At 41.8% G+C, this 27735-nt stretch overlaps 2 protein-coding genes across 2 annotated transcripts in view; both read right to left on the reverse strand.

Moving 5' to 3' along the window:
* The window catches only part of ELOVL6 (ELOVL fatty acid elongase 6), a 136706-nt gene extending 110734 nt beyond the window's left edge, over positions 1–25972 (reverse strand). The window contains exons 1-2 of the mRNA XM_041759980.1: positions 25825–25972; positions 25554–25674 (exon numbers count right to left, since the gene is read on the reverse strand). Of these exons, the coding sequence (XP_041615914.1) occupies positions 25554–25642 (89 nt within the window). The 5' untranslated portion in view covers positions 25643–25674; positions 25825–25972. The remainder of the gene's footprint in view (positions 1–25553; positions 25675–25824) is intronic.
* LOC121493751 (40S ribosomal protein S29-like) lies at positions 11700–12063 on the reverse strand. The gene has a single exon (XM_041759981.1). It carries the CDS (start codon positions 11959–11961, stop codon positions 11791–11793), a length of 171 nt encoding a protein of 56 aa, XP_041615915.1. The 5' UTR covers positions 11962–12063; the 3' UTR covers positions 11700–11790.
* Positions 25973–27735: the final 1763 nt, after the last annotated feature.

A 27735-nucleotide genomic window follows, 5' to 3' on the forward strand; every position in this document is an offset into this window, starting at 1 on the left:
CAATGCCCACGTTCCCAGCTGAGGTCAAACCAGGCAACACTCTGCCTTCTTGTTTCAAATCTCATACAGTAAACAAGCACCCCTTCTTTGGTCTACTTAGTGTTACATTTTTTTCATTTTTGTGCCTTTTGTTGGTGATTTCACTGTTTAAAATGGCCCCCAGTATTGAAATGTGGTCCAGTGCTCCTTCATGCAAAAAGGCTGTGATGTGCCTTACAGAGAAATATGTGTGTTAGATAAGCTTCATGCAGGCATGAGTTATGGTTGTGAGTTTAATGTTAATGAATCAACAATACATAGTAAATAAAGTGTCTTTAAACAGAAGCACACATAAAACAAGTTATATATTGATCAGTTGACAAAATCGTTATGACCAGAAGCTTGCAGGAACCTAACCCTGTATTTCCCCTGTGAGCAGTGGTTCAGAATTTGCTAATTCAGTGTTCCCAGAGACTTTATGAAACATAACTACTGCAAGTAATGAGAATCGACTGAACCTCTGACAAGGAACATGGATTAGAGAGACAGTATTAATCCATCTAAGCAATAGATTAGGCCCTGGGAAGAAAGCACTTTCTAGAATATAATCCATACTTGATACTAGTTGCTTAGGTGAATGATTATCTTCTTAAGAAATGTGATCTGATTTTGCTTAGTTTAAAATAAATGTTTGCAAAAATAAACATTTGTATTATCCCAATGTACTTAAAATTCTTTCTGATTTCTTTCTTTTCTCTCTCTCTCTTTTTTTTTTTAATACTCTGCAAGGAGCTTTTCAGTCTCATTACAGTGAAAAATGGACATATGTCCCCTGGAGTACGGTGACTTTTGTATTTGAGCCTTATGCTTGCTATATAGTACAGGGGAAACACAGGAAAATAAAAAAACAACACCCTTGGATCTCCCAAACCTGCTTTTGTTCAAGTTCTAAGTACAGAGGGACAGAGAGAAAGCAGAATCTGCAGTCATACTGACTTTACACAATGCACATGTTCAGGTGATACCTTTCACTCGGCCCTGGGCTGAATAAACTTATAAGCCTGTTTAAGAGGTAGAAAAAGCACGCCCTGCATCACCATAATAGTATGGTATTTCATCCATTGACTTTATCTGCTTATCTATGTATTCAAATAGCACCTCTGACCTGCTTCTCCACCAAAACAACACAAATTATTGGGTGTGACTTAGTCAAGCGTGAGAATGCACATAAACAGGGAAATGTAACTCAGGCTGTCAAGGCCCAGGAGCAGGCAGTAATAGAAGAAAGGAGGCAGAATGGGATCCCAGTAGACCAGTTTGTTCTCTGAGTACCAGTCCCAGGATGGCAATAACTGCTCCGAGTTATGTTAATGTATTAATGCCCGATACTCTCACCCCTTTCCCCCGTCATTTTCTCATCCTAGAACATCCACGTCTGAAACATTTCTTTTGAAACATTTCAAAAGACTCCTAACCATCATTTAAAACTTTATTAGATTTGATGAGAATAGATTCTTTACCTGATTTCTAGATCTGTTGGAAGTCATCCTAATGTAATTTATGCTGTTAGCAAATAGCCCATGTTACTCAGCCTATGGCTGTCTTCTGCTGAAACTTCCTGAACTATAGAGTCAAATAAAATGACATTACCTTCAATGCAAAATAAAAACTAAAAATATATGATCTTAAATACTGGGAGGTAAAGCCATTCCACCATTTTATTTATTTATTTATTTATTTATTTATTTATTTACTTACTTACTTACTTGAGAGAGAGAGAGAGAGAGAAAGAGAGCACAAGCAGGGGGAGGAGCAGAGGGAGAGGGAGAGGGACGAGCAAACTTCCTGTTAAGTGGGGAGCCCAACACAAGCCATCCCAGGACCCTGAAATCATGACCTGAGTTGAAGTCAGAGGCTACCCTGGCATCTCCCAATTCACCCATTTTAAACTCATATCTTCAAAATGAAGAATGTTGTTCCTCTTGAACATGAGTCAAAAGAAAACATTAAGAGTTCAGATGGCATCTGTTTTTGCCTGTGGCCCTACTGAAGCCGATTAAAAGTTTTCTATTGACCTTCAGTTCCTTCCTTCTCTAAGCCGAATATTCCTAGTGTCAATACATGTTCACCAGACTGAATCTGTTTCCCCTTTACTACACCTATCAGTAGTCACATGTACAGAATCTACAGGTATAGAATAGATTTAAAACACAGGAAACTATCACATAATATACCATGATCTTTATCTATATTTTTACTCTCTCACCCTAATAATAAACATCATTATTTCTACTGAGTGCAATTAACTCCTAGGATACTTGTCATCTTTCTTTCTTTCTTTTTTTTTTCTTTTTTTTTTTTTTACTGGTCTATTAACCAGTATTTCTTTCTTTCTCTTCTCCATACTTCTAATATGACCTTATGGACCATACAGTCTAAGAATGTGTAAATTCCACATATATTGTAATTTCTGCTTACACTCTTAAGTAAAATTTATAATTAACAAAAAAGAAATAATCATTGTTGGGCTCATAATATTCTTGCATGGAGATGAAAATTCCTAGCTCTCAGGGTTGCAGTGAGGGGACCATGAGATAATGTAACTGTAAAATGTTAAGTGTCAGTATTTATCCTATTCAATGATAACAGAACTAAAACAAATGTACTGTTCCAGTGAATGCTTCACATGCATTAATTCATTTAATCAGTGCAACAACTCTATTGGATCAGTATTACACATTTTAAAAAATAAGGAAACTAAGGTTTAGAGAAGATATATAACCTCTTACCATTATAGAGCTAGTGAGTGCCTGAACAAGAAAGGATTCAAACACAGGCAGTCTGGCCTTAGAGTCAGATTGCATCCTGCCTCTGTACAACATTAGTATTACTGGAACAAATATCATATTCTATTTGATCCAACAGAGACAGTGCTTAATCCAAAGGAGTGCCTGCCTGGCTTTAAGTGGGTAGGTAAGATCTGCACTGAGTTTACATACTGAGTAAAGTCACTGAAGATGACTAATACATGCTGATATCAATGATCCCAGTACTTTGTCAATGTTGGGTCAAGTTTTAGGACTATGACGTGTCAAGTAACATGTAGAACTATTCTTTCATAATCATTTGTTGGTACTTTGTTAAGAAATTATTCTTACACTTCCATTAGAAGATTAGTATTTCAATCTCTATCCTTAAAGATCAAGGAGTAATTCACAGGATAATTTACATTTAATATTACCATGAATAAGTCAATGTATCCATTTTTAAAAAATATTTTATTTAGTTATTTTAGAGGGAGAGCACAAGCAGTGGGGGAGCGGGGGCACAGAGGGAGAGGGAAAGAGCATCTCCAACAGACTATGCTGAGCACGGAGCCCCACACCAGGAGCTCAATTTCACGACCCTGAGATCACAACCTAAGCCAAATCAAGAGTCAGACACTCAACCAATTAATTGAGCCACCCAGGCGCCCCAGTGTGTCCATTTTTTTTAATAAGACCATTTGGGCAGCCCAGGTGGCTCAGCGGTGTAGCGCCGCCTTCAGCCCAGGGCCTGATCCTGGAGACCCAGGATCAAGTCCCACCTCAGGCTTCCTGCATGGAGTCTGCTTCTCCCTCTGTGTCTCTGCCTCTCTCTCTCTCTCTCTCTCTGTGTGTGTGTGTGTGTGTCACGAATAAATAGATAACATCTTAAAAAAAAAGACTATTCTGTGAGAAGCCACATAAAAAGTACCAAAATTAGATTTACTGAAGCTTCAAATCTTTTGTCTTCTTAGACTGTATGTTCTTGTACTAGCATGGTGGAGTATAATGCAACAGCCAACTCAGTTTCCCCCTCTTTGCCAGGGAATGGTCCAAGAGTAAGGCATGTGACCCAGGCCTGGCCAATGAGATGTCATTACAGCAACAGAAGCAAATGCTTATATAAGCTTATTAAAAGCAAGTTATCTTGGAGTCTTCTCATCAAAGAGCATTGAAAGAAGGCACTGCTGCTGCCACTTCTCTTCTGCTTGGAAAGCTGTAGTGAGGACAGATGCTTGGTGATATGGGCAGCCATCCTGTGACTGCAAAGAAAACACTTGATTTACATTAAGGATGGCAAGACAAAAACTCAGAATCTGGAAAACTGATGACATTATTAAACCACAAAATGACTACAGAGGCTTCCAATCAGACTTCTTCTTATATGAAATAGTTAAATGTTTTATGTTTTAAGCCACAGTTAATTATGTTGTTACTAGCATTTGAAAGCATCTCAAGACAGTTCCTTGATTGGTAGGTATTCTGCAAAGTGAACTGATGAGTATTACCCAAAGAGAACATATTACATAGAAGGAAATAATCTGAACTATATTATACTTTTATTCCACCAGTCAAACTTAAAACCATCTTAATAATATTAGTGTGTTCCTTTGTTCTTTTAAAGCTACTAGCTTTGGGGGATCCCTGGGTGGCTCAGCAGTTTGGCGCCTGCCTTTGGCCCAGGGCGCGATCCTGGAGTCCCAGGATCGAATCCCGAGATGGGCTCCCGGCATGGAGCCTGTTTCTCCCTCTGCCTGTGTCTCTGCCTCTCTCTCTCTCTCTCTCTCTCTCTATGTCTATCATGAATAAATAAATAAAATCTTTAAAAAAAAAGCTACTAGCTTTCTTTTTCCTTCTAAAAAATGACAAAAAAATCATACACTGATTATAAAGAGTGACATGTGTCTACTGAAGCTTTTTACATGTTAACTGGAACATCACAATAAAGAAACATAATTCTCCCATTTACAACTAAGTGAGGGAAGTATTTAACAACATGGAATAATGTCTATTCTATAGTAAGAAAAAAGTTTACAGAAAAATATGGTATGAACCCTATAGTAAAATTTTTGTTAAGAAGAAAAATGGAAGTGGACAGATGGCAAGAAAGAGTTTTAAAAAGATTTGCACCAAAATGCTACTGTTTATCTCAAAGTAACATTTATTTTCTTATTTTTGCTTATTTGTGGTTTCCTAAGTTTTCTACAATATTATTTAAACTTGCTCCAGGCCTATCCATTGAAAGAAGAAATTACAACTGATTGAAGTTTATTGCTTTCAAAAATATTTCTGTGAGGGGCACCTCGGTGGCTCAGTGGTTGAGTGTCTGCCTTTGGCTCAGGTCATGATCCCCAGGTCCTGGGGTCCTGGGATCGAGTTCCGTATCAGGCTCCTCCATCAAACTCCCAAAGGGGAACCTGCTTCTCCCTCTGCCTATGCCTCTGCCTCTCCCTCTGTGTCTCATGAATAAATAAATCAAATCTTAAAAAAAAATTTCTGTGACAGTACATGTCTTTATGTATTATCAAAATAATCCTAATACTTACTACATAAGTAAAATTGTCAGGGAAAAAATAAAGGTTTTAAGTATATCTTCATAATTCTAGGCCTCTATGTGCATACAATTTAATTGATAAAGCAAAACAATATCTACATAAATTTCAGAAAGGATGGTAGAAACAGTAAACCTTTTAACCCAGCTGAATTCATGAGAAAACAAGACTGTCACTGGTCATTTTCACATGAAGAACAGTTTAAGTTAACTACTAAAGACAACTGGTAAACTATTGAAGGTCTGGCCCCAGATCAATGAAAATATAATTTATAGGATACTTGAGGAAACTACTATATTCCAAATGTCTTAGACTTTGCATAGAAAAACAATATTTGGAGCTATCATACTGTAGCTACCTAAGGAAAACAGCTTAAATCAATAACAGCACATATATCTATGACAAACTAAAAACAGTAAAAAGGGCCTAAATATTCTTTTCTCAAAGTGAAATTTAATCCTAGAAAGGGCATCCAGTTGCACAATGTTTTGTCATTTTCTGTATTACACTGTGGGAAGGGAGGACAAGCACAATTTACTAGCCTCAGCATCCCTACACCTTGTCCCTTCAGCATTATGGAGAAAAGAAGGAACCTCTGGACACCAAATCCTTTGTGGGGAAGAAATATTCTCCACAGAAAGTTCAGTCAGATGATGAACTCTTAGATCTCTGAGGCCAACCATGCTATTCTCTAGCCATGATAGAATTCTCAAAAACATGATAATCTTTTTTTGGGGGGGTTGTTTCATGTAGTTGCCCACTGTGATTATTATTTCCTCTATGCAGTGCTGGTTCAAAAAAAAATTGTCTGGTTTGTCTGAATTACTCATATGAAATAACATCTACCATCTGAGCCCAGCCATTGCTTACAGTGTACTGACCCACCTCTTGTCACAGCAAAACTGAAGAGATTACTGTCAACATTTGCTCATTAAAAAAAAAAAAAAAAAGCCCAATATTTAGTAGACCTTTTTTTAAGTCACCATACTGTTCATATTATACAGCACTAAAATTGAAGCTTATTTTCAAAATAAATGTAAATGTTTATCAAGCACGCCTGGGTGGCTCAGGGGTTAAGCATCTGCCCTCGGCTCAGGGCATGATCCTGGAGTCCCGGGATTGAGTCCCATGTCAGGCTCGCTGTGTGGAGCCTGCTTCTCCCTCTACCCACGTCTCTGCCTCTCTCTGTCCCTATGTCTCTCGTGAATAAATAAATAAAATCTTCAAAAAAAAAAAAAAAGAAAAAGAAAAGTCAAATAAAATTATACAGTCCTTGCTCTCTCCTGGCAGGAAGGGCACCTACATATCCACAGATATTGTGCTGGTCAGAACATTTTATGCTTAGTAAATTGTAATTTTTAAACTAGGCTGGTAAAACATGTTACTCTAGAATCTGAAACTATGTACTATTTATTTTGGAGTGGTTTTCAAAATTAAAAAGAATAAATTTCTATAGCAGGAGAAAGCTTCCGTTAAAAAAATTAACGAAAGGAGATAGGTATACCTTTTCTTCTTAGGTTACAAAAAGTCACAAATGTTTACTAGTAAAATTTTTAAATTGACTTCAAGAAAAAATACCTTTTGAGGAAATAACACTTAAGGATACTTGAGTTGTCTATAGCTTAAGAGCAGAGACCTTTAAAAACTGCATCGCATATGATTTGGAACCATTCTCTTCCAATCTCTCCTCTCTCCTGTGCCCTTTTATTTACTAGCTGAGACAACAGAGAGGAAAAGACTAATATGGAATGGTAGGTCTTCCTAAACAGTGGTAACATAAAAACAAAAGAAAATGCTACTTTTCCTGTATTCAAACAGCAATTCCTCTTTTTCTAGAAGGAAGTTCAAAAGAAGCAGGAGTTCAAAGCAACGCCCAGGAATGATAAGATCTCCTCTACAAAGCAGTTCTGTAAAAAAAGCTCTGTCACACACTCTTCCTAACCTCATCCCTGGGGCTTCGCACCAGATAAGACACACCAGGTTCTCTGGATCCACACAGCATGGCCTCTGGACTAACCTTCATTTCAGAGAGAAACAAAATCCTTCTAACTCCTCTAAATGAGATTTGATCTTCCAGGCTTTCTGCAATTCTGGATGCATTTGTTAATGATGTATTCCAGGTATATATACAGCATCTGTTTCCAGGTGCCACCAGGTCCCTAAGCCAATTATCCTATTCATTTTTTTCTCTCTAGAGACAGGTTTATGTTTAATCTTTTATCTTTATTAGATTAGATGACTCTTGTCTCTGGGGAACCTTTGCCCTATTAGATACATTCCTGAAGCCCAGCCATAGAAGTTGCAATGTTAAAGTCAAATTTATGTCTTTTATCTCCGCCCCCACCCTGCTAAAGAGGTATAACCCCTTCCTACTAAAAAATAATTAAACTGTATAACTTACAATTGGACATCAGTAGTATGGTTCATTTCTACCTTAATCTGAGAAAGTGTATTTATTTGAAGATTGTGCAGTTCAATGTCCACAAACCGTGTTTCTGTTTAACTACGTTGTTCTTAATGTTTATTTAAAAATGCATTCGTTTAAAAAAGTGCTTGTTACCTGATACCAAATACACCATTATAAAATGCAACTTTTATTATAAAAACAGTAAACACATTATAGTTAATTCAAAAACAGGGAAAAGACCACATGCATAACCATACCACCTGTACATACTCAGAATATAACATAAGAAAGATCATAGAAAACTGGAAGACACAGAAGAAATAACCACCATATTGCCATCTTGATACAAGTATCTTTTATCATTTGGTATTATTTTCTACCTGATTTTTGTTCCTTGTACATACAATCCAACCCACCCCTCATTCTAAGTAAGTCTGACTTCTTTCTAATTAGATGGTTTGAGTGCCTAAAAAAGAAGAGTCCCCCCCAAATTAGCACACTTTCACTACAAATTAGTCATGATAAATTAATACCTTTTCTCTCAAAAATAAAATTAGAAGAGAATATGTATTTTTATTATTTTTTAATTATTATTTTTTTCTTTTTAGACTTTATTTATGACCCAGAGATATAGGCAGAGGTAGAAGCAGACGCCCTGCGGGGAGCCCTATGCAAGACTCGATCCCAGGACTCCAGGATCACAACCTGAGCCATGCTCAACCACTGAGCCACCCAGTTGCCCCTTTTATTATTGTTTCAATAAGGCACCAGGTAGTGTCTCATGATTCACTTAAAGACAAAAGAAAGTGTAATGGATAATAAATCAGATACATTGGAATGTGAATGAACAGGCTTGGGTATCCATACCAATATGCATTCATCTATTTAACACACATATAGTGCAACTATATATGCCAAATTCTGTGACAGGCACTGATTTCAAAGCTAGAAGAAAAAATACTAATCTATTTATGAGTCAAATGCCTGCAAACCGCAAAGGAAGACCCAGTGGATTCTGATGGGAGAGGAGGGAAAAGGATATTTAATTTGCATTTGAACAGATAGGCTGGGACCAGGGCTACTTCAATAGGTAACACTAGGAAGGTGATTGGGAGCCAGATTTTAAATGGCCTTTCAGGGATGCCTGGGTGGCTCAGCAGTTGAGCGTCTGCCTTCAGCTTAGGGCATGATCCCGAAGTACTGGGATGGTGTCCCACATCCAGCTCCCTGCATGGAGCCTGCGTCTCCCTCTGCCTGTGTCTCTGCCTCTCTCTGCCTCTCTCTCTCTCTCTCTCTGTCTCTCATGAATAAACAAATAAAATCTTTTTAAAAATAAATAAATAAATGGCCTTTCAAACCAACCAAAACAATTTAGACTTGTCATATAGACAGTAGGAAACCGGGGAAGGTTTGTAGGGCAAGAGTGACAGGATGGCATCTGTGACTTCCCGCTGAAAGACCAGGTAGAGGATAGAAGTAGGAAAGTGAGTGAGGAGACAAAAAGTAGGGTGGAGGCCTGCAGGAGAACAGTGGCAATGGCAATGAGCCAAGAGAAATGAAGCGAGAGCCAGATCACACAGGACTTGTGAATTAGAATTGGGGAAAGAGGGCAGGGAAACAAGGGCGTTGAAAAGACTGATAATCCGTCCAGAGGCAGACAACAAAGAAGTAGAGCATATTGGAAGAGGTTCAGTTTGTGAAACCAATAGTCTGAGAAGACAAACTTGAAGAATGTATGATGGAATCAGCATCATCCAGAGCAGTACTTGTTAAAGCAAGTGTCAGAATTACCTGGGAAGGGCACCTGGGTGGCTCAGTGGTTGAGGGTCTGCCTTTGGCTCAGGTTGTTATCCCAAGATCCTGGGATCCAGTCCCTCCATCAGGCTACCCACAGGGAGCCTGCTTCTCCTTCTGCCTATGTTTCTGCCTCTCTCATGAATAAATAAATAAAATAATAAAATCTTTTTTAAAAAAAGAATTACCTGAGAAGAACTTTACACAGTACCTGGGCCTCTCCATGGACATACTAATTCTGAATCTCTGACATGAAGCCTGTGCCTGTGTATTCTGAAGAGAAACAACCTCCTCTATATGAGTCTGGCCAAATACCTATTTAAGGATCATGGATACAGCATGGTTCTCCCATTTTTTTTTTAACCCCAAGCTACCCTCATCAGCAGCAAAAGAACTCAAGAATTATGAAGAACTAGAGAAGAACCAAATACCAGGGATCCCTGGGTGGCGCAGCAGTTTAGCGCCTGCCTTTGGCCTAGGATGTGATCCTGGAGACCTGGGATTGAATCCCACGTCGGGCTCCCAGTGCATGGAGCCTGCTTCTCCCTCCTCCTGTGTCTCTGCCTCTCTCTCTCTCTCTCTGTGTGACTATCATAAATAAATAAAAAATTTTTTTAAAAAAAAGAACCAAATACCAACCAAAATGGTGTCATCACAAACAATATCAGCAATCACAATACACAGGTCCGAAAAAGAATTCCTGCAAATGTGAATATATGAGCAGTAATTGAAAACCACTACAACTCAAGGTAATCCTGGCAGTTCTCTGACAAAAGTCCTTAAAATTTCCAGAATGTCATATGTACAATAGCCTGTGATGTTCCAAAGGACCATATGGCAGACCTTCTAGTAGATTAAAACTATAATTCCTTCCATCTGTATTATTCTCTAATGCAAACTTGTTCATTTTAATGTATATGAACCAAGCTTTAATAAATTTATTAGAGTTTATCCTAGTCGGTCACATTTAATTGTCCAAACCAAAAGTGTGGGAGTCCTACTTTTTTATTTTTCAGATATTCAGGGTTCCCAGTGGACTGCAAATAATATATGAGAAATAGCTTAGAAAAGAAGGCCTAGAGAGGATATAATAGCAATTTTCAAATGCATACACGTTAGTTATGTGGAAGTGGGAATTAAATACAGGTAGAGTCAGCGCTAGGACTATAATGGAGGAATGATAAAGGGATACAACTTTCAGGTTGATATGTAGGACAGCCTTCACCAATCAGAGCCACCCCACATGGAATGGACTTAGGGGGCTTAAGGCAGTCCTCAGGTTCTAACAGTAGATGACCAAGTTAAAAAGAAATTGCTTTACCCATCAGGAAACTAGTCTTAATGACTACAATACACATGGTAATCCTATCTATAACCTTCTCTGCAGTTTTAAAACATAGACACTTGATAGCCTGCCTAGGTCTTTCCTTCTAGTCCAAAGCACAAAGTAAAAATGAACAATGATATGAGGCAGAAACATAATATCCATTTTTTCCCCTTCTGTTTAGAGCCTTTACATAATGAACATTGACATGTTCAAACTTCATAACAAACAGAGGCAATATAGGTTAGTACCATTGATTTTTTTCATTGTGGAATATGACATGTTTGGGGGGGCCATTGATTGAATAAAAGCATTAATAAATATGTTTATGTAATTTCAGATTCACTGTGCATTATTCAATAAAGTAGGTAAACCTGTCCTCAAAATTATAAAATGTTTAAGATTTTATTTATTTATCATGAGAGACACAGAGATAGAGGCAGAGACACAGGCAGAAGGAAATGTAGGCTTCCCGCAGGAAGATTGATGAGGGACTTGATCCCAGGACCTGATCATGCCCTGAGCCAAAGGCAGATGCCCAACCACTGAGCCACCAGGTGCCCTCACATTATAAAATACTTATTGTAACTAGCTAATCCTCATCTTTATCTATTCTGTAATAAGAAATTAATTCAGCTTATAATGAAAACTTTAAAGTGTTTAAAGTGTCAGGCAGTACATTGCTTTTGAAACTTCTTTACAAAGGAAGTGAGCAAAAAATTTGAAGAACATTCCTTTAACCTACAAAATTCCATAAAACTGTTTTCTGATGAAGCATCCCGCTGTTCCTAGATCTCTTCTTCATCCCTTACTTTTTTTTTAAACACTCAGTATTTTTGTTTTATGTACAATGAGTTGGCATTAAGGTAGGTATCTTGGACATCTGCAGTTAAGGTAGGTATCTTGGATGACCCATTTAAGGAAGTTCATCTAATCCAACTTAATGAAGCCTATATCCTTCGTGTACTGACGGAAACACTGGTGGCACATACTGAGGCCAAATTTCCAGATCAGATCGTGCCAGTTTGAACACACAAGGCAAGAATGAGAGCCCTGGCCAAACTTTCTCGTTTGACTCCAGTAGAGCTGCTGGTGACCCATCTTGCTCTCTCGGATGCAACGAGGCAAAAGAACTTTTTTTTTTTAAAGGTTTATTTATTTATTCATTCGGAAAGAGCGAGAGAGAGGCAGAGACACAGGCAGAGAAAGCAGGCTCCAGGCAGGAAGCCCGATGTGGGACTTAATCCCTGGTCTCCAGAATCACTCCCCGGGCTGCAGGCGGGGCTAAACCGCTGCGCCACCGGGGCTGCCCAAGAACTTTTTTTTTTTTTTAAGATTTTATGTATTTATTCATGAGGGACGCAGAGAGAAAGAGGCAGAGACACAGGCAGAGGGAGAAGCAGGCTCCATGCAGGTAGCCCAATGTGGGACTTAATCCCCGCACTCAGGGATTACCACCTGAGCCAAAGGCAGACACTCAACCACTGAGCCACCCAGTTGAGGTTTTTCTAAGATTTTATCTCATCCCTTACTTTCATGTCAGCACTAAGTGTTATACTGCTTTGAGGCCATTTCTCATAGGTGCATAGTTTCTACACTTCATGAAAATTCCTACCTCCAGGACAATAATAAAGCACAGCATAACTGCTCTGCTATTGCTTCTCAAATGTGACTGCAGAAAAAAAAATTTTTAATTGATTCATTGCCTGGACCTTTGGGTCATTCCACGTTAAAGCTGCTATTGTTAAAACCACAAATTTCGGGATGCCTGGGTGACTCAGCAGTTGAGCATCTGCCTTCAGCTCAGGGCATGATCTTGTGGGTCCTGGGATGGAGTCCCACATCAGGCTGCCCGCAGGCAGGCTTTTTCTGTCTCTGCCTCTCTCTCTGTCTCTCATGAATAAATAAATAAAATATTTTTAAAAATTTTAAACATAAAAAACCCTCCACAAATTCCAAGTATCTACAACAGTAGGCCTGAAAGAAATTCTCGACAGTTGATACAGGCCTAGGAGGACAGTTCACTTACAACTTAAGCATTTATCAAATTAGAGGTTAGTTATAAAACAGCTCTCATAGCACGGCACACTTTACCTGTGTTGCCGTCACAAGGAGGCATGCAAGTAGCCCACTGCAATGGGAGCTCCAGGTCTGGATGGAGAGCTGCTGGTTTGTAACCTCAGGAGTTCTCCAGGTGAAACTGGAAACTGCTCCCCTGTGCATGCAGACTGAAGAAAGGGTTGATCACTCCAGATTGGTAGGTGGCAGTTTTAATAAGCAAGGGAATTTACAGATGAGGCTTGTCTTCAGAGGTCGCAGGATGAGCAGATCTTTTCACCTGCCCTCCAGAATCTTAAGAGTTTGTACAAAGGCCTTCAAGGGTTCAGTCATATACATAGGCTCTACAATATGTTACTCTCTCAAGGCTGCGCCCTTGAAGTGGCTTCGAGTATGAGAATAATGGGACAACCATACATTGCAAAAGTAAGGGAGGGGATGAAGATCCTCCAAATAAATGCCCAAGTCCAGTATGAGGGTCAACATGTGGTTATGTGTTCTCCATGACCTCCTTCAACAGGAGCTAAGAGAGGAAGGAATAAACACATGGAAGAAAATCTCCCCCATTTCATGGGAACCTCTAAGGGACAGACTTCCTTGTCTCAAGAATAAGAAAACTGGGAACCTTAAAGAAAGAACTCCACTTGGGTTTCTCTACCACAAGCTCATGGCAATTCAAGTACATAAGAGAAAACTGATGTGTTTTGCTCTCTTATTTGACTTCACTAAGAAACCAAACAGCCATGCTTCTTTCATTGAAATTAGAAAAACAATGACTAAATACTTATTTGAAGCATAAACTTACAAGCACCTAACTCCAAAATTTGAGGCGCCTGGGTGGCTCAGTGGGTTAAACAGACAGTTAAGCATCTGCCTTCAGCTCAGGTCATTTTCCTGGGGTCCTGGGATGGATTGCTGCTCAGCCAGGGGTCTGTTTCTCCTTCTCTCTCTCCTTCTGCTCCTCCCTGACTCATGCACTGTCTCTCTCTCTCTCTCTCTTTCTCTCTCTCTCCCAAAAATGCATTAAAATCTTAAAAAAAAAAAAAAAAAAAAAACCTCCAAATTTTCAGCCACTATCATTTCACTTATGGATTTAGAATGATTTTACCTTTAGTGTGTGTAACATAATAAAGACGCTATCACACTGCATAAATTATTAAATGGGATAATCTCAAGTGTTTTATTGGAAATAAATTAGTAATCAGCATCTATTCCAGGACTCCCTCGATTTCACACTGTTACATGTGATAGAAGATAAAGCATAGCTTTTGAAAATGTTCCAAACATTCATAGTAGAGTGGGCTCCCACACTTTTTTTTAAACTGCATTTATATTAACAATGTTTTCGGGGATCCCTGGGTGGCGCAGCAGTTTGGCGCCTGTCTTTGGCCCAGGGCGCGATCCTGGAGACCCGGGATCGAATCCCACGTCGGGCTCCTGGTGCATGGAGCCTGCTTTTCCCTCTCCCTGTGTCTCTGCCTCTCTCTCTCTCTCTCTCTGTGACTATCATAAATTAAAAAAAAAATTAAAAAAAATGTTTTCTCTTGCTGAGATCTTTTTTTTTTTTTTTTAAGATTTTATTTATTTATTCGTGAGAGACACAGAGAGGCAGAGACATAGGCAGAGGGAGAAGCAGGCTCCCTGCAAGGAGCTCGATGCCAGACTGGATCCCTGGACCCCGGGATCACGCCCTAAGCTGAAGGCAGATGCTCAACCACTGAACCACCCAGGTGTCCCTTTGCTGAGATCTTTTGAATTACAGATTTCCTGAAAGCAAAGCTGATGTCATACTTTTTCTTTTTCTTGGTTTTTCCTCCCAATGCCTATACCTTGGTAGTGGCTCCTGGGTAATAGGCCTTTTTGTCCTATTTGGAGAATTGATCGCATAGCCATTTTGGGATACCTCAGTTCTACGAGAACTTACAGTTCCTCCCTTTTCCCTTTTGATCCCACTGAGTCTATGGTGCAGATAACAATAAAGGTATAATAAAAATTATATACAGTCTTGGACACTGTTGTAAGGACCTAATGTATAAATTGTCTAATCCTCACAACCTGCTAAAGTAGATTCCATCATTAACATTCCCAATACTATTATTATCATCTCTCAATTTAAAGATGAGGAAACTGAAGCAGAGGTGTTAATTAATCCACTGGCGAGATGGTCACTCAGTTGCTATGTGGTTGCAAGAGGGCTTGAACCCTAACACACTGGCTCCAGAGCCCTTGTGCCTAACCACCATACTATAATACTACAGTGAACACTCATCACCACATCTGTGGAAAACTGAAAAATAAAGCAAATAAGAGAGTCTAAAAATTAGCAGGAAGTCCAAGAGACTACTTCCTCTCTCTCCACACTGAACAGAAGCCCAGGTTTTCTCTCCTCTCTCCCTTACTCCCTGGGGCTGTTGACTTAAGGTTATTTATAAAGAGATAAGCACAGTTGTATCCCTTAATTCAGGGGGTGATGGAAAATACATTTCTATTTCATATATTCAACTAGTTCCTAGAAGTCAATCTAGAGAAGAAATTATTCACAACAGAGTAATCATGCTGAACAAAAGCAAAGATCCTTAATGTATCCCAAATGTAAGCAAATGATAGTTAACTAGAAAAGGCCTGGAACAGATAACTTACAAAAGTAAATGGAAAATAAATCCAAGTAAATTTTTTGGATCTCACTAGAAAACAAATATAAATTAAAGCAACGAGATGTCCCATTTTACATTGATTTATCAAAGATTTTTAAGAGATCATCTTCAGGCTGAAGATGAAGGATGTGAAAACTGTCTTTCCTTGCTGGAGTGCAAACTGGTTCAACTTTTCTAGACATCAACCAGATGTCTAGATATCATAATCCTTAAAAAGAGGTAATTCCCGGGATGCCTGGGTGGCTCAGTGGTTGAAAGTCTGCCTTAGGCTCTTTGGCTCAGGGTGTGATCCTGAGGTCCTAGGGTTGAGACCAGCATTGGGCTCCCTATAGGGAGCCTGCTTCTCCCTCTGCCTATGTCTCTGCCTCTCTCTCTGTGTCTCTCAGGAATGAATAAATAAAATCTCAAAAAAAAAAAAAAAAGAGGTAATACCCTTGGATGCTACAGTTTATACTTCTACAAAGGAAATGATCAGATAAGTAAGAAAAATTAATGGACAAAGATAAACAAATGACTAGTTCTAAGAGCAAAATATTAGAAACTTAGCATGATTGAAGATAAGGCGATGGTTATCTAAATTAATTTAAGCCCAAACAATAAAATATATGGAAAACATACTTATGGAGAGGTTTCAGTGGTATGTTTATAATGCAAAGAGGGAAATAAGCAACATCAAAGTTGTAATGTGATAATATGTAAACGTAAAGTGCTCAGCACAATCCTTGGCACATAATAAGGAACTCAATCTGTCAATGGATGCACTGAATGCATACCATATAAAAAACTTGGAAACAAAGCTGAAGGAAATGTGGCAAAATAACAGTGGATGCCTCTGGATAAGAATTAAAGTTGTTTTATTTCATGCATCTTTACATTTTCTAATGCTTTCATGTCTTTTTTCCTGTATTTCTTTCTGTAGAACTAGAAAAAGAATTCAAGACTCACAAACAAAACAAATGAAAGTACTTTTTAATCCTTCATACTGCAGAAACGGACCTCAAAGAATAGTGACATCCCCAAGTCACACGTCTTTTTTTTCTTCTGTCAACTGTGGGTGGCTTCTATGGATGGCTATTTACCCATACTGCCTGAAGGAAAGAAGGGTACAGGCAGAGTCAGATGGAAATAAATTCCCAGAGTCTAGAACCAAGCTAAATGTATGAGTCTCGTGGAAGAGAAGCAGACAGAAAAACATGCTTTATAAGAAAGGTTCCGAATCTGTGTCATCACTTATGACGAAATTGGAATGTTTTATGATAGAAGCAACACTGAAGGTGACATTGCTTTCTCCACTTCTAAAAGTGTTGATGGATAAACAAATAACTTTCAAAAATATTTCTTAATGATTTAGGTACTTATTTACCTATATAGTTTAATGTTCACTACGTTTATAGGTGTTTCTCGTAATTATCCTGGCCTTAATGTGTTGAGGATACCTTAGTTAAAATTTCTTAGAGGCATTTGGGAGATCATTGATTAAAACCACAAGTTTCTTATATGTTTATAGTGCTACAAGTTTAGATCCACAGTGTATTTATTCCTATTCAAATGAGGGGATGATTGAGGGCTTAATGACAAACTCTTCATTAGGCCTGGAGCCCATTCCAGTCCTTTTATCCCTACATGAAAATCCTAACCTGTATAACCACACTGAGCCCCATTTCCTGTTGTAAAAAATCAAAAAGGTAATACATCAAAGAGTGGTTGGGAGGATGTTTAACAGTTAACATATGTAAATGATTTTAAAAGAATGTCAGCGGGCACCTGGGTGGCTCAGGCAGTTAAGAGTCTGCCTAGGGCTCAGGTCAAGATCCCACGGATCCTGGGTTAGAGCCAGTTTTTGTAGGACTCCCTGCTCAGTGGGGTGTCTGCTTCTCCTCTGTCTCTCCCCCCTGCTCATACTCTCTTTCTCAAGTAAATAAATAAATAAAATCTTTAAAAAAATGCCTGCAGTCAGTAAACAATTACGTACCAACTATTAGTATCACTACTTTAAGATAAACTCTACCCTACTCTTAAAAGATCTTTAAATTAAGTCTGTTAAAAAGTCATAAAATTGAGAGAAAACCATAAATGTTGATATTTACAATGCTTTGATTGAGCGTCCTTCCCTCTTATTGTAATGATAACCCCTACTAGTCCAGCTTTTAAATGCTTAACGCACCCAGACTTCAATAGAAATCTCACACAAATTAAAAAAAAAAAAAGTTTCAGGAGTAAACCTTTTTATCTAGAGCTTTCTTCCCCATTGAGCCTCCTAAAACAAGATCATAAAATTCTCAACTTCAAAGCATTCAATTTCACTGAAGTTAACTACACCTGAACCCAGTTGGAGTGGGCCTAGAATCTTAAAAACTTTTACATTTTATTAACATCACCTTACATGTAAAAGGAACAACTGGGCCTACCAAAAACAAAAACAAAAAACCTTGAAGGTTTTGGCTATAATTAACTATTTTGAAGATTTTTTAAACTTATTTATAATCGGGATAAGTCCAAGTACTGATCGGGATAAATCCAATTAATTAAACGTTCAACTTTTGCGGTTTTTAAATGCTTAGTAAAATCAAATTATTTAACTAGTTTTAAAAAACATCAACAAAAGTCAAGGGGCACCTGGGTGGCTCAGTAGATTGAGGGGCTGACCCTTGTTAGCAGCTCAGGTCTTGATCTCAGTCACGGGTTGAAGCCCTGACTTCAGCATGGTTGGGGTCCACGCTGGAGCCTACTTAAAAAAATTTTAAAAATGACAAAAGTCAATTAAGTTGGAACCTATTTTGCAGCAAATTTTATAAGTATGTCCAGTTCAGCAAGATGCTCTTTGAAATACTAAGAAATAAAAAACAAATAGTCTATAATGGGTATCAGTTTTCATTTTTTGAAAGACACTAACAGCTTTATGTGGAGTGTACTTTTCCAGGTAAATGCTTGCATCTCTCCTAACAAAGACACATAATAAACATGCATTTCATGGGTCATTTCATAGTCTTCAAAGAATGATGTATACTGTCCATTGAGAGTTAATGAATAGTCAATTCAAAAATTCAGCCTCAGAAATCAAAGGATCAATTAAAAAACCAAACAAAGCAAAACACTAGCTCCAAGGATGGGTGTTAATAAAGTTAAGGGTGGGACAGCCTGGGTAGCTCAGGGGTTTAGCGCTGCCTTTGGCCCAGGGTGTGATCCTGGAGACCCGGGATGGATTCCTGCATCCTGCTCCCTGCATGGAGCCTGCTTTCTCCCTCTGCCTGTGTCTCTGCCTCTCTCTCTCTCTGTCTCTCATGAATAAAATAAATAAAATTTTAAAAAAAGAAAAAAGAAAAGGGTTGAACTAACACATTCGAAATTTATCTTTAAGAAATGGAGTAACACCTATTTCACTTAAAATGTGATCATAAACCAACATATAAACAGTGAGATCCCCCCCGGCCAAAATACATTCTGTCAATGATATTCCCCTAATCATACTGCAATTAGCTATAAACTTTTTAGAAAGAAAAATACTAAAAATGCGAAATTATGGAGGAAATAAAAGTATTAGAAAACTATGTAAGTATCATTCAGCAAAATTGCTTATATCCAGGATGTCTTATTCATCTCAGCAAAGGTAAGTATAAATCTTTTTCACTTGTATATTTTGACTGGTTGGGGGGGGGGGGGCAGGGAGCAGACAGGCTTAAAGTTAAATTTGTAGAAAGTTCACAGTGAGCGACTGATTAAACAAAAGTTTTTCCTACAAGTATTTATCATTCCAAAATAGTAGGATAATGAACCTTAAGACTAAAAATTGTGAGGGCTCAATATAGAAATGAATCACGATTAACACATAAGCTTGAACTTTGATGCCTTAAACAGACCCAATGCTTTGGAATAGCTTTTGCTCAACAAGCCTAAAAGTACTAATTCATTTTTGATTCTAGAACAATAATTTTTTTTAACGGAACAAATCTATGTCTAAAATAAAATTATTGGAAGTTGGGACGCCTGGGTGACTCCGCAGTTGAGCGTCTGCCTTCAGCTCGGGGCATGATCCCGGGGTCCAGGATGGAGTCCCACATTGGGCTCCAAGGAGCTTGCTTCTCCCTCTGCCTGTGTCTGGGCCTCTCTCTCTCTCTCTCTCTCTCTCTCTCTCTCCCTCTGTCTCTCATGAATAAATAAAATCTTTAAAAAAAATTATTGGAAGTTAAATATAATTAGATATGCTATTTAAGTTCTATGAGTAACTATGCCAAAAGTTACATATTTGAACCTCTTTACACAATTCAAATACAAATAAAGTTATGAACTGTAACAATTCAATAAAGCCATGTTATATTTTCATTCAGATTTTCTAGGGTTATCAATAAAAATACCCATCTGTGGTATATGTAGGTAACTTTTTTTTTTTAAGATTTTATTTATTTATTCATGAGAGACACACACAGAGAGAGAGGCAGAGATAGGCAGAGGGATAAGCAGGCTCCCTGAAAGAAGCCTGATGTGGGACTCAATCCCAGATCCCAAGGATCACACCCTGAGCCAAAGGCAGATGCTCAACCTCTGAGCCACCCAGGTGTCCCTGTAGGTAACTTTTTGATGTAAATACCTGTGCTCTTATAACAAAGAGAAATGAAAAGTAAATGGGAGCAGGAAGATTTGAAGGTAGAGACTAGACCATAGATCAGGTAAAGGTAAAGAGCTAAAGCAAAGTTGTGAACTATTGTCTAGTACTTTTTAATAAAGGGCAGCTCAGCTTATGTATGTCCATACGTGAAAAATTAAGTGGATCACTGGGGCAATTTTCAGATAATTCATTTAAGAAAATACTTGGACCTAAAATATCCAGATCACTGAAGCAAAGATGAATTCTTGAATTAAATGACTAGTGAGTGCCACACTCCTTCATTTTGCTTTGTTGGCTAAAGATTGACTAGATGATTATTTTATGCCCTCCTAGTATTTCTAAGTCTTCATCCCCCACCTCTCACCCCACAGCTCTTCCCATCTAACTTGAAAGAATCTTCTTTTGAGGTAGTATGCAAAACAACTCTGAGATCTGGAATGGGTTGACTTTGAAGTTAATTGACAACGTGATCACGATACCTTTAGAATTATCATCATCCAACCCTAAAAGCAACAAGGAACAAGGCTTCTTCACAAAATTTAACTCTCAATTTAACAAAAGGCTCTATGTAAAAATTTTATCATCATATACTATTTATGACTAATACAAGTATAAGGATGGGAGATATCATAAAATAATTTCCATTATCCCCGGGAATCCTAAAACACCAAGGACTGCATGAAAATACATCATTTTTTTAAAAGATACAAAAAAAAAAGATACATAAAAGTTCAGATCACAGTTCCCACATATTTCATTATTTTCTAACACCGTAACATAGATCGTATTTTTCTTCCCTGTACGTTTTCTCAGTCTTCTCATTCTTAACCTAGTGCTATCAGGCCAAAATCCCAGTGCTTTCTAAGGTTTATTGAATGACATGCTAAATTTCTCACACTTAGGACTTCTCAATCCTAAGACTAATATGAACTGTGATTCCCCAAAGTGTCAAGAAACATGATTATTATGTGGACATAGTATTTTCCTAGGTAGCTGACCAAATTTGTATTTGCTGTAGTGGCACTGATTAAACGAGAGTCTGGCCTTTCCTGTTTCATGAGAAGGAATTGCACAATTCTCCAATCATTTTTCTTATAAACGAATACAGGTCTTAAAGATTTTAAGGATCGATGCAGAACAATTGTCACTACCGGAGAAACAACAGTTTAATACTCTGCTTGCATTTTAAAAGTTTGGCATACATTACGATGCTGTATTTTGAGTAAAATACTAATAATACAGGCTTATAATGTCTTTATGTTCTTTAATACGGAAATTGTACATCACGTTACTTCCTGAACCTCACATATAAGAACGTAGAGATGTACAATTCCTTTTAAATAGTGTTTCCTCTAATTTTTTTCTTAATAAAAACAAATCTGTGGAAAGGTTTTTCTTAGATAGTATTTAATCTTAAAAATTCCTACACTATCTTACAGACCCTAAAATACAGAACACAAAATGTAAACAATAAAAACGCTTAAAACCAATACCTCGGTGGGGAGAGTGGAGAAAGTCAGAAAAATATACAAAGCACTGAGAGGCTGGGTAAGTGAAGGATGCCAGAGAGGAGAGGGGGAGGGCTTCATGAGGTTCTAGGCAAGCCCTGTGATGACGTCACCTCACATCCATAATGTTACAGCAGTCAGCACAGGCCTCCTGTTTTCCTATTGGCGAACACCGTGTCAGCCGACATCAGAAGATAATCATCATTGGCCAGGCAATTACAACTGGAGCAACTAACTAGCATCCACTGCTGTTAGCACAAACCTGGCAGGCTGCTGAGAGAGAAGGCCGACCCCAGCTGCCCTTCTCACTCAATGAATTTTATGTCGCCTTGCCCTACCAGTCACTCCGTGATCTCGCTTCCTTGCTAGCAAAAGGAGCACTTACACATTCAATAATTAGCTATTAGTGAAAATAACAGGTAAAGGCGAGATATCTCATTTAGGGACAAAACGCCCTTTTTTCACTGTTGTAAAATCACAGGGCTTTGCAGTGTAAACTTGGAAGTCAAAAAGGCTACTGAGTAAAGCACGCACCCTCCTCTACCTCTCTCTTCATTTACTGGGTACCATGACCTCAGGTATTTTTAACTTGACCTGTACTTTCACAATGAGGTCTCAGGATGATTCTCTCTGTATTACTTTACATTTCAATGGCTTCTCTATTACACACGAAACTATTTGCTAGAAAATTAAAAAGGTCTGCGGTATTTATCCTGTGTTTATAACAATGAATGTAGGGTTAATCATTTGTTAAGGCAGCAATGAACCTGATAAACTTGCCACCGTCGAACACTTCAGTGTTTATACAAACACCACTCCAAAACAAAATAAGGAGACCATAACATTAAAATGTAATAAGGTGATGAATATGGATTTTAAAATATTATTTAATAAACCACCCTCATTAAATAATACTAAGCAGTGCAGACAGCATACTGACACAACAGCACTCCTGGCCTTTCTCACAATTCTTCGAAAGACCACGTAGCTCAGTTTCGAGACAGAAGTTATTATAATTCTCTAAATTAATAAGCTTTGTTTGAGGCCATGTCTAAGACATCTTTAAGGACAAGTGCAAATGATTGCTCCAATGAGAGTAGATGCTTCAACATCGTGTTTTCCCTCCAGAAGGTATTTCAAACCATTTTGAAAAGGTGTGTCTTTGGTTTCCTAAACTTTCCCTGCCTCCAGGAGGGTTAGTAAGCCTTGGCTACAGAGCTCCCTACTCCTGTGAACACGGGAAACAAAAAATCTTTTTCTTACACACCTTGTTCAAGACTTTTTTTGCTGTTGGGATTTTGGTGGAAGTGGTTTATAAAATGGGGCCCCCAGGATGCGGGGAGAAATGCACACACTGAGATAAAAGGAGAAAGGAAGACAAGTAAGGTCGGAAATATATGGAAGGAAAGAGTAACGGCCAGGAGGGCTTTCTGACTGCAAGAAGTGAGCTAAGAAACCCAGGATCAACAAAGAAAAAGTCAAGAAAGGAAAAATCCCAGGATATGCCTACGATGTAGTATTCAAAGGCAGGAGGAGGCCAAATATGTTAAACTTCAGGTATTAACAGGTAGTGCTGGCAAGACAATAGGCCCCAGTCCTCATTTTAACTCCCTGGATAAGCCTCTTCCCCAGCATCTACCATGTACAAAACGCACCTTCAGCGTGCTCCGAATGAGCCAAGAAGCCTGCCCTCAAGAGCTGCCGGTCTGGTAGGAAGGAGGCACAGGCATACCTGTGACCATTCATGTGTACAAAGGAAGGCCAGGGGAGGTGCTGCCAGAAGAAAGGTCTGCCAAGAGCTAGAAGTGCTGAGAGCTCAACAGGAGAAAATAACTTGGCGCATTTTTGCCGTTTTGCCTAGTCCTGCTGAGGGCCGGGCCCGGTCCGGCGCATTGTGTACTTGTGGAGTTGAACGGAGAGAAGAGGCGGGAAACGGTTACCTGGCCTCGGGGGAGAGGCAACCGGTAAACAGGAGGCAGAGGGGCCGGCGGGGCGCGCGGGGGCAGCCGCCGCGGGGGACGCCGGCTCCGGGAAGGCAGGTTCAGGAAAGATGCAGCAAGGCGGGGCGGAGGCGCTCACGGGGGAAGCTCGTGGGCTCGAGTGGCGCGGCGGGGAGCGGGGCACACGGCGGCAGAGAGGAGCGGGCCCCTCCAGCCCCCGCCCCCGCCCCGCCTTCAGCGCCACCCCCTCCGCGGGAGGAGGAAGGGCCTCCGGGGCAGGTCCCCGGGCCGCTCGGGCCCCGCGGGGCGGCCTCCTCCCGGGCCAGGGCCTCGCAGGGTCTGCACGCGCGCCGGACCCTCCCCCGGCGCTCCCCGGCCTCGCGCCCCGAGTGGCTGCCGCACGCCCTGGGCTTCGGAGCGGGTCGCGTCCCCCGGGCTCCCGGGCTGGCCCCACGCGGCCCCGCGCCCCGCGCGCCCCCAGGCCAGCCGCAGCGGGTGTGAGCACGCCGAGCCCTGCACACCCGCCCCCCGCGGGCCGGGCCCAGCCGGCGCAGAGGGCGGGCTCCGCCCGGCTGCAGCCGCAAACGGCCAGCGGGCCTCGGGCGGGCGGAGGCAGGCAGCGCGGCCAAGGCTCCCCGGGCCGGCGCAACTGCCGCGGACCCGAGGAAAGGAAGTGGGGCCTCCTCCACCGGCTCCGGCCCGCCGCGCCCCCTCCCACTGCAGCACTCCCAGCGCCGGCGTCTTGGGTTTCCCATTGATGAGATGGGGGAGGGAAGGCGGGTCGTGACGGCGCGGGGCCCGCGCTGCGCACGCGGCGGCGGGCGGGACCCCTCGGCGCCCAGAGCCCCTCCGCCCGGCCCCGGGCGCCTGGAGCTCGCACGCTATCGCCCGCCAGACCCAGGCTCAAGCAGAGGGAGGACCGGCATGTGTGCAGCTCGCTCTGCCAGGAAGAAGCGAGGCGAGCACACCCTCCTCCCCTGCTCAGCCCTGCAGGGTGACACAGGCTCGCCTCCCACACGGGGACTTTCAAAAGGGCCGGCGGAGAGAACCCCGCAAACAAGCCAACTCTCTCCCTAGTAGAAGTTTGTCTGGGGAGGAGCCCCCAAGGGCTCTGCGGGCCGAGGGGTTTGTCGTCTGTGCCTCAACTCCGATCCACAGCTTCCTACCGAATTAGAGCGGAGTGTGTCCAAAAGGCGTTTCCGTAAAACAAACTTAAATAATGGCGTGGCTCCCTGCACTGCTCGGGTTCATTCATTTTTATTACTGTTTTCATTGTCCCCTCCCCTCCCCCCCCCGCCGCCACCCCCCGCCTCTTAATGAAACCGGAAAGGGATCCGCGTGGGGAAAGGGTCCAGGAAAGGAGAAATCCGGCCTGGGAGCAGCGGAGCAGAGCAGGGCAGGCGCTGAAGTCGGAGGGCTGCAAGGAGAAAGGAAGGACACGAGGGATGGGGAGAGGGCGAGGACCAGGGAGCGCGGGCAGGAGAGGGTTAAACGGAACAGAGGACTGGGTTCCTTCCACCACTGCCTTTCACACACACTCAGTTTGCGGGAAGCCAAGCAAGAAAACGCAAATCTCGGCGACAACCAGGAGGGAGGGAGCCCAGGTAGGGAGCCTGAACCGCGGCATCCCTCGCGCCTTCCGCGCCGCGCAGACATCGACTCTATACATTCACGTATGTGACACGTTATATAATCGGTGTTAAAGATGCGTGTGTAGCCGCGGGTCGCCCGGGGGCACTCGGAGACCCACGCGCTCCCTGCAGCCCCGGCGGTTCCCGCACCCCGGGAGACCGGGAACTGGGCGACCAGCTCCCCGCTGCCCGCGATTCATCGCTCGGTCCACGCCCCGGACAGAAAACCCCGACATTAAGGCACACGCGGGGGACGCGCAGGGCTCCCGGGGAGAGGGTCACGCGAAGGCATCACCCACCAGTTTTCCTGCATCCATTGGATGGCTTCGTTCTCGTTGAACTGCTTTTCGAATTCATATTCTTGTAAAGCCAACACTGACATGTTCATTGGGGCTGATCTTCGGAGTCGCTACGTGTTCTCTACACAAAATAAAATAATCTGTAAAGCGCTTGATTTCGGGGGCTCTCCTGTCTGCTTTCCCCGCCCGCCCCCCTCGTCTTCCCCGCGCCGCTGGGTCTCCGGGGCCGGCCTCGCCCAGCCTCTCAGCTACATCCAGGGTCGAGCATTGCCTGTGCAGCCGCGGCTCGCAGCTCCTCGCTCCGGGGCTCGCCTCCTCCCGGCGTCCGCATCCACCGTCGGAGGAAATGACTGCCTTGCGGTCTTAGTGCCCGCACGTTTGTCCATCACCCTTTTTACTTGTCTACGGGGAAATCTCCTCCCCCTCGTGCGATCGGAAAATTAACCCTTTGCGAGAGAGAGCGAGACCTCTCGCCCCGAGGGGCAGTTTTGCTGACGTGAAGGTGACTGGGGGAATGGAGGAAGGGCGCCGACAAGGAGGAAGTGGCCTCGAGGTCACCCCCAACCCCCATCCCAACCTCGAGGGCAGCCTAGCCTTGCCTCTGGATGTAGTTTCGGCTTGCGGGGCGCAGCCCTTCGCACGCGGACCGGCGAGCTCGCCCAGCAGGCGGGACGGAAACAGCAAAACCTGCCAGCCCTCTCGCCGGGACAGCTCCGGGCAAATTTGCGCTGAGGTCACTCGTGAAACGAACGCGCTCCCCGCCTCCCTGCCCCCCGCGGTACTCGGGGGGGGGGTCCCCCGCCCCAGAGCGAGGGCTTTGACTCACGCAAACCCGAGGCCCGGCGGCCCCCAGGGCTCCTCAGTCACTCGCGGGCCGGGGATGCTGAGGATGAGGAGGTGGAAGGTGGAGAGCGACCGACCAGTGGCCGGAAGAGAGACAGAGAGGGAGGATAGGTGGAGGGTTTGGGTCCCCCAGGAGGTTAGAGTTGATGAACTGAGACAAAGACGGGGAAGGAGTTAACTAACAGAGAGAACTCGACCAACTGGACCAATGCAAAAACTTCATTCATATGCACGAGAAATCCCGTTTTATATTCTATATTTGCACGGGTAGGTGGAAGAGAATCATGTTGAGGAGAAGGCTAAATGTAATGTTGACCCCCTGCTGAACCCCCAGCCTCCTAGCACTGTCCTAAACTCAGCTTCTGTCTACACTCCTCTGTCTTCTTAGGAGGAAAAGGATTTTCCACTCATTAGCCACAGGTTCAGAAAAGGAGTTGTAGGAGACCTGGAGGTATCTAATAATTCATCTATGGCTGTAACTGTAAGCTTAACATATGTCAAGGAACCTATGCTTTAAAAATTAGGTGGGTATTAGGACCAAGAAGAAAAATCCCTTCCCTCACCTGTAGTCCCAGAAGAGGGTATTTTCATTCAAAATTAGGTTGCCTGGAACCTCTGAGCAGTGGGAACTGGAAGAAATATCTCTATAAAGGAGGAAGGTATAATAAGACATGAAGGACAGGGTTTATAAAATCCAGGCAATATTGCATAAATCAAAGGGCTACGCTAGTTGATGATTAGAAAATTAATTTATAAGTTGATCCTCCCAAAGATTTCATGTATAGGCTTTCCTTGTCTCTCCCTTTAAGGGTGTCATTCTAAATACTTCCGCAGTACAAGTCAGAATGAATTTAAAAATAAAGCCCAGGGATCCCTGGGTGGCTCAGCGGTTTGGCGCCTGCCTTCCGCCCAGGGCGTGATCCTGGAGTCCTGGGATCAAGTCCCACATCAGGCTCCCTGCATGGAGCCTGCTTCTCCCTCTGCCTGTGTCTCTGCCTCTCTCTGTGTGTGTGTGTCTCTCACGAATAAATAAATAAAATCTTAAAAATAAATAAATAAAGCCCAGGCCAGAGGCTTGGGGATAATTGACCCAGAAGATGGGTGTGGTCTGGTGAGAGATAAAGATTTTACTAACAGCACCTGGGCCTGTGAACAATCAATAAATATTTGTAGGCTGAATGAATGATTGATTAAATAAATGAAAGAAAGTAGGGAACTGAGAAAGAAATTCTAGTGAACCTTTTACAGTATATTGCAAGGGTATTTTCTTTAAAAATTTTTTTTGATTTTCAGGGCACCTGGGTGGCTCTGTGGTTTGGCATTTGCCTTCAGCTCGGGC

Source organism: Vulpes lagopus, chromosome 6, assembly GCF_018345385.1.
Source record: "Vulpes lagopus strain Blue_001 chromosome 6, ASM1834538v1, whole genome shotgun sequence".
Classification (NCBI taxonomy): domain Eukaryota; kingdom Metazoa; phylum Chordata; class Mammalia; order Carnivora; family Canidae; genus Vulpes; species Vulpes lagopus.

Coding starts and splice junctions, on each gene's coding strand:
- LOC121493751 (XM_041759981.1), bottom strand. CDS start 11,961: ATGGGTCACCAGCAGCTCTACTGGAGTCAAACGAGAAAGTTTGGCCAG.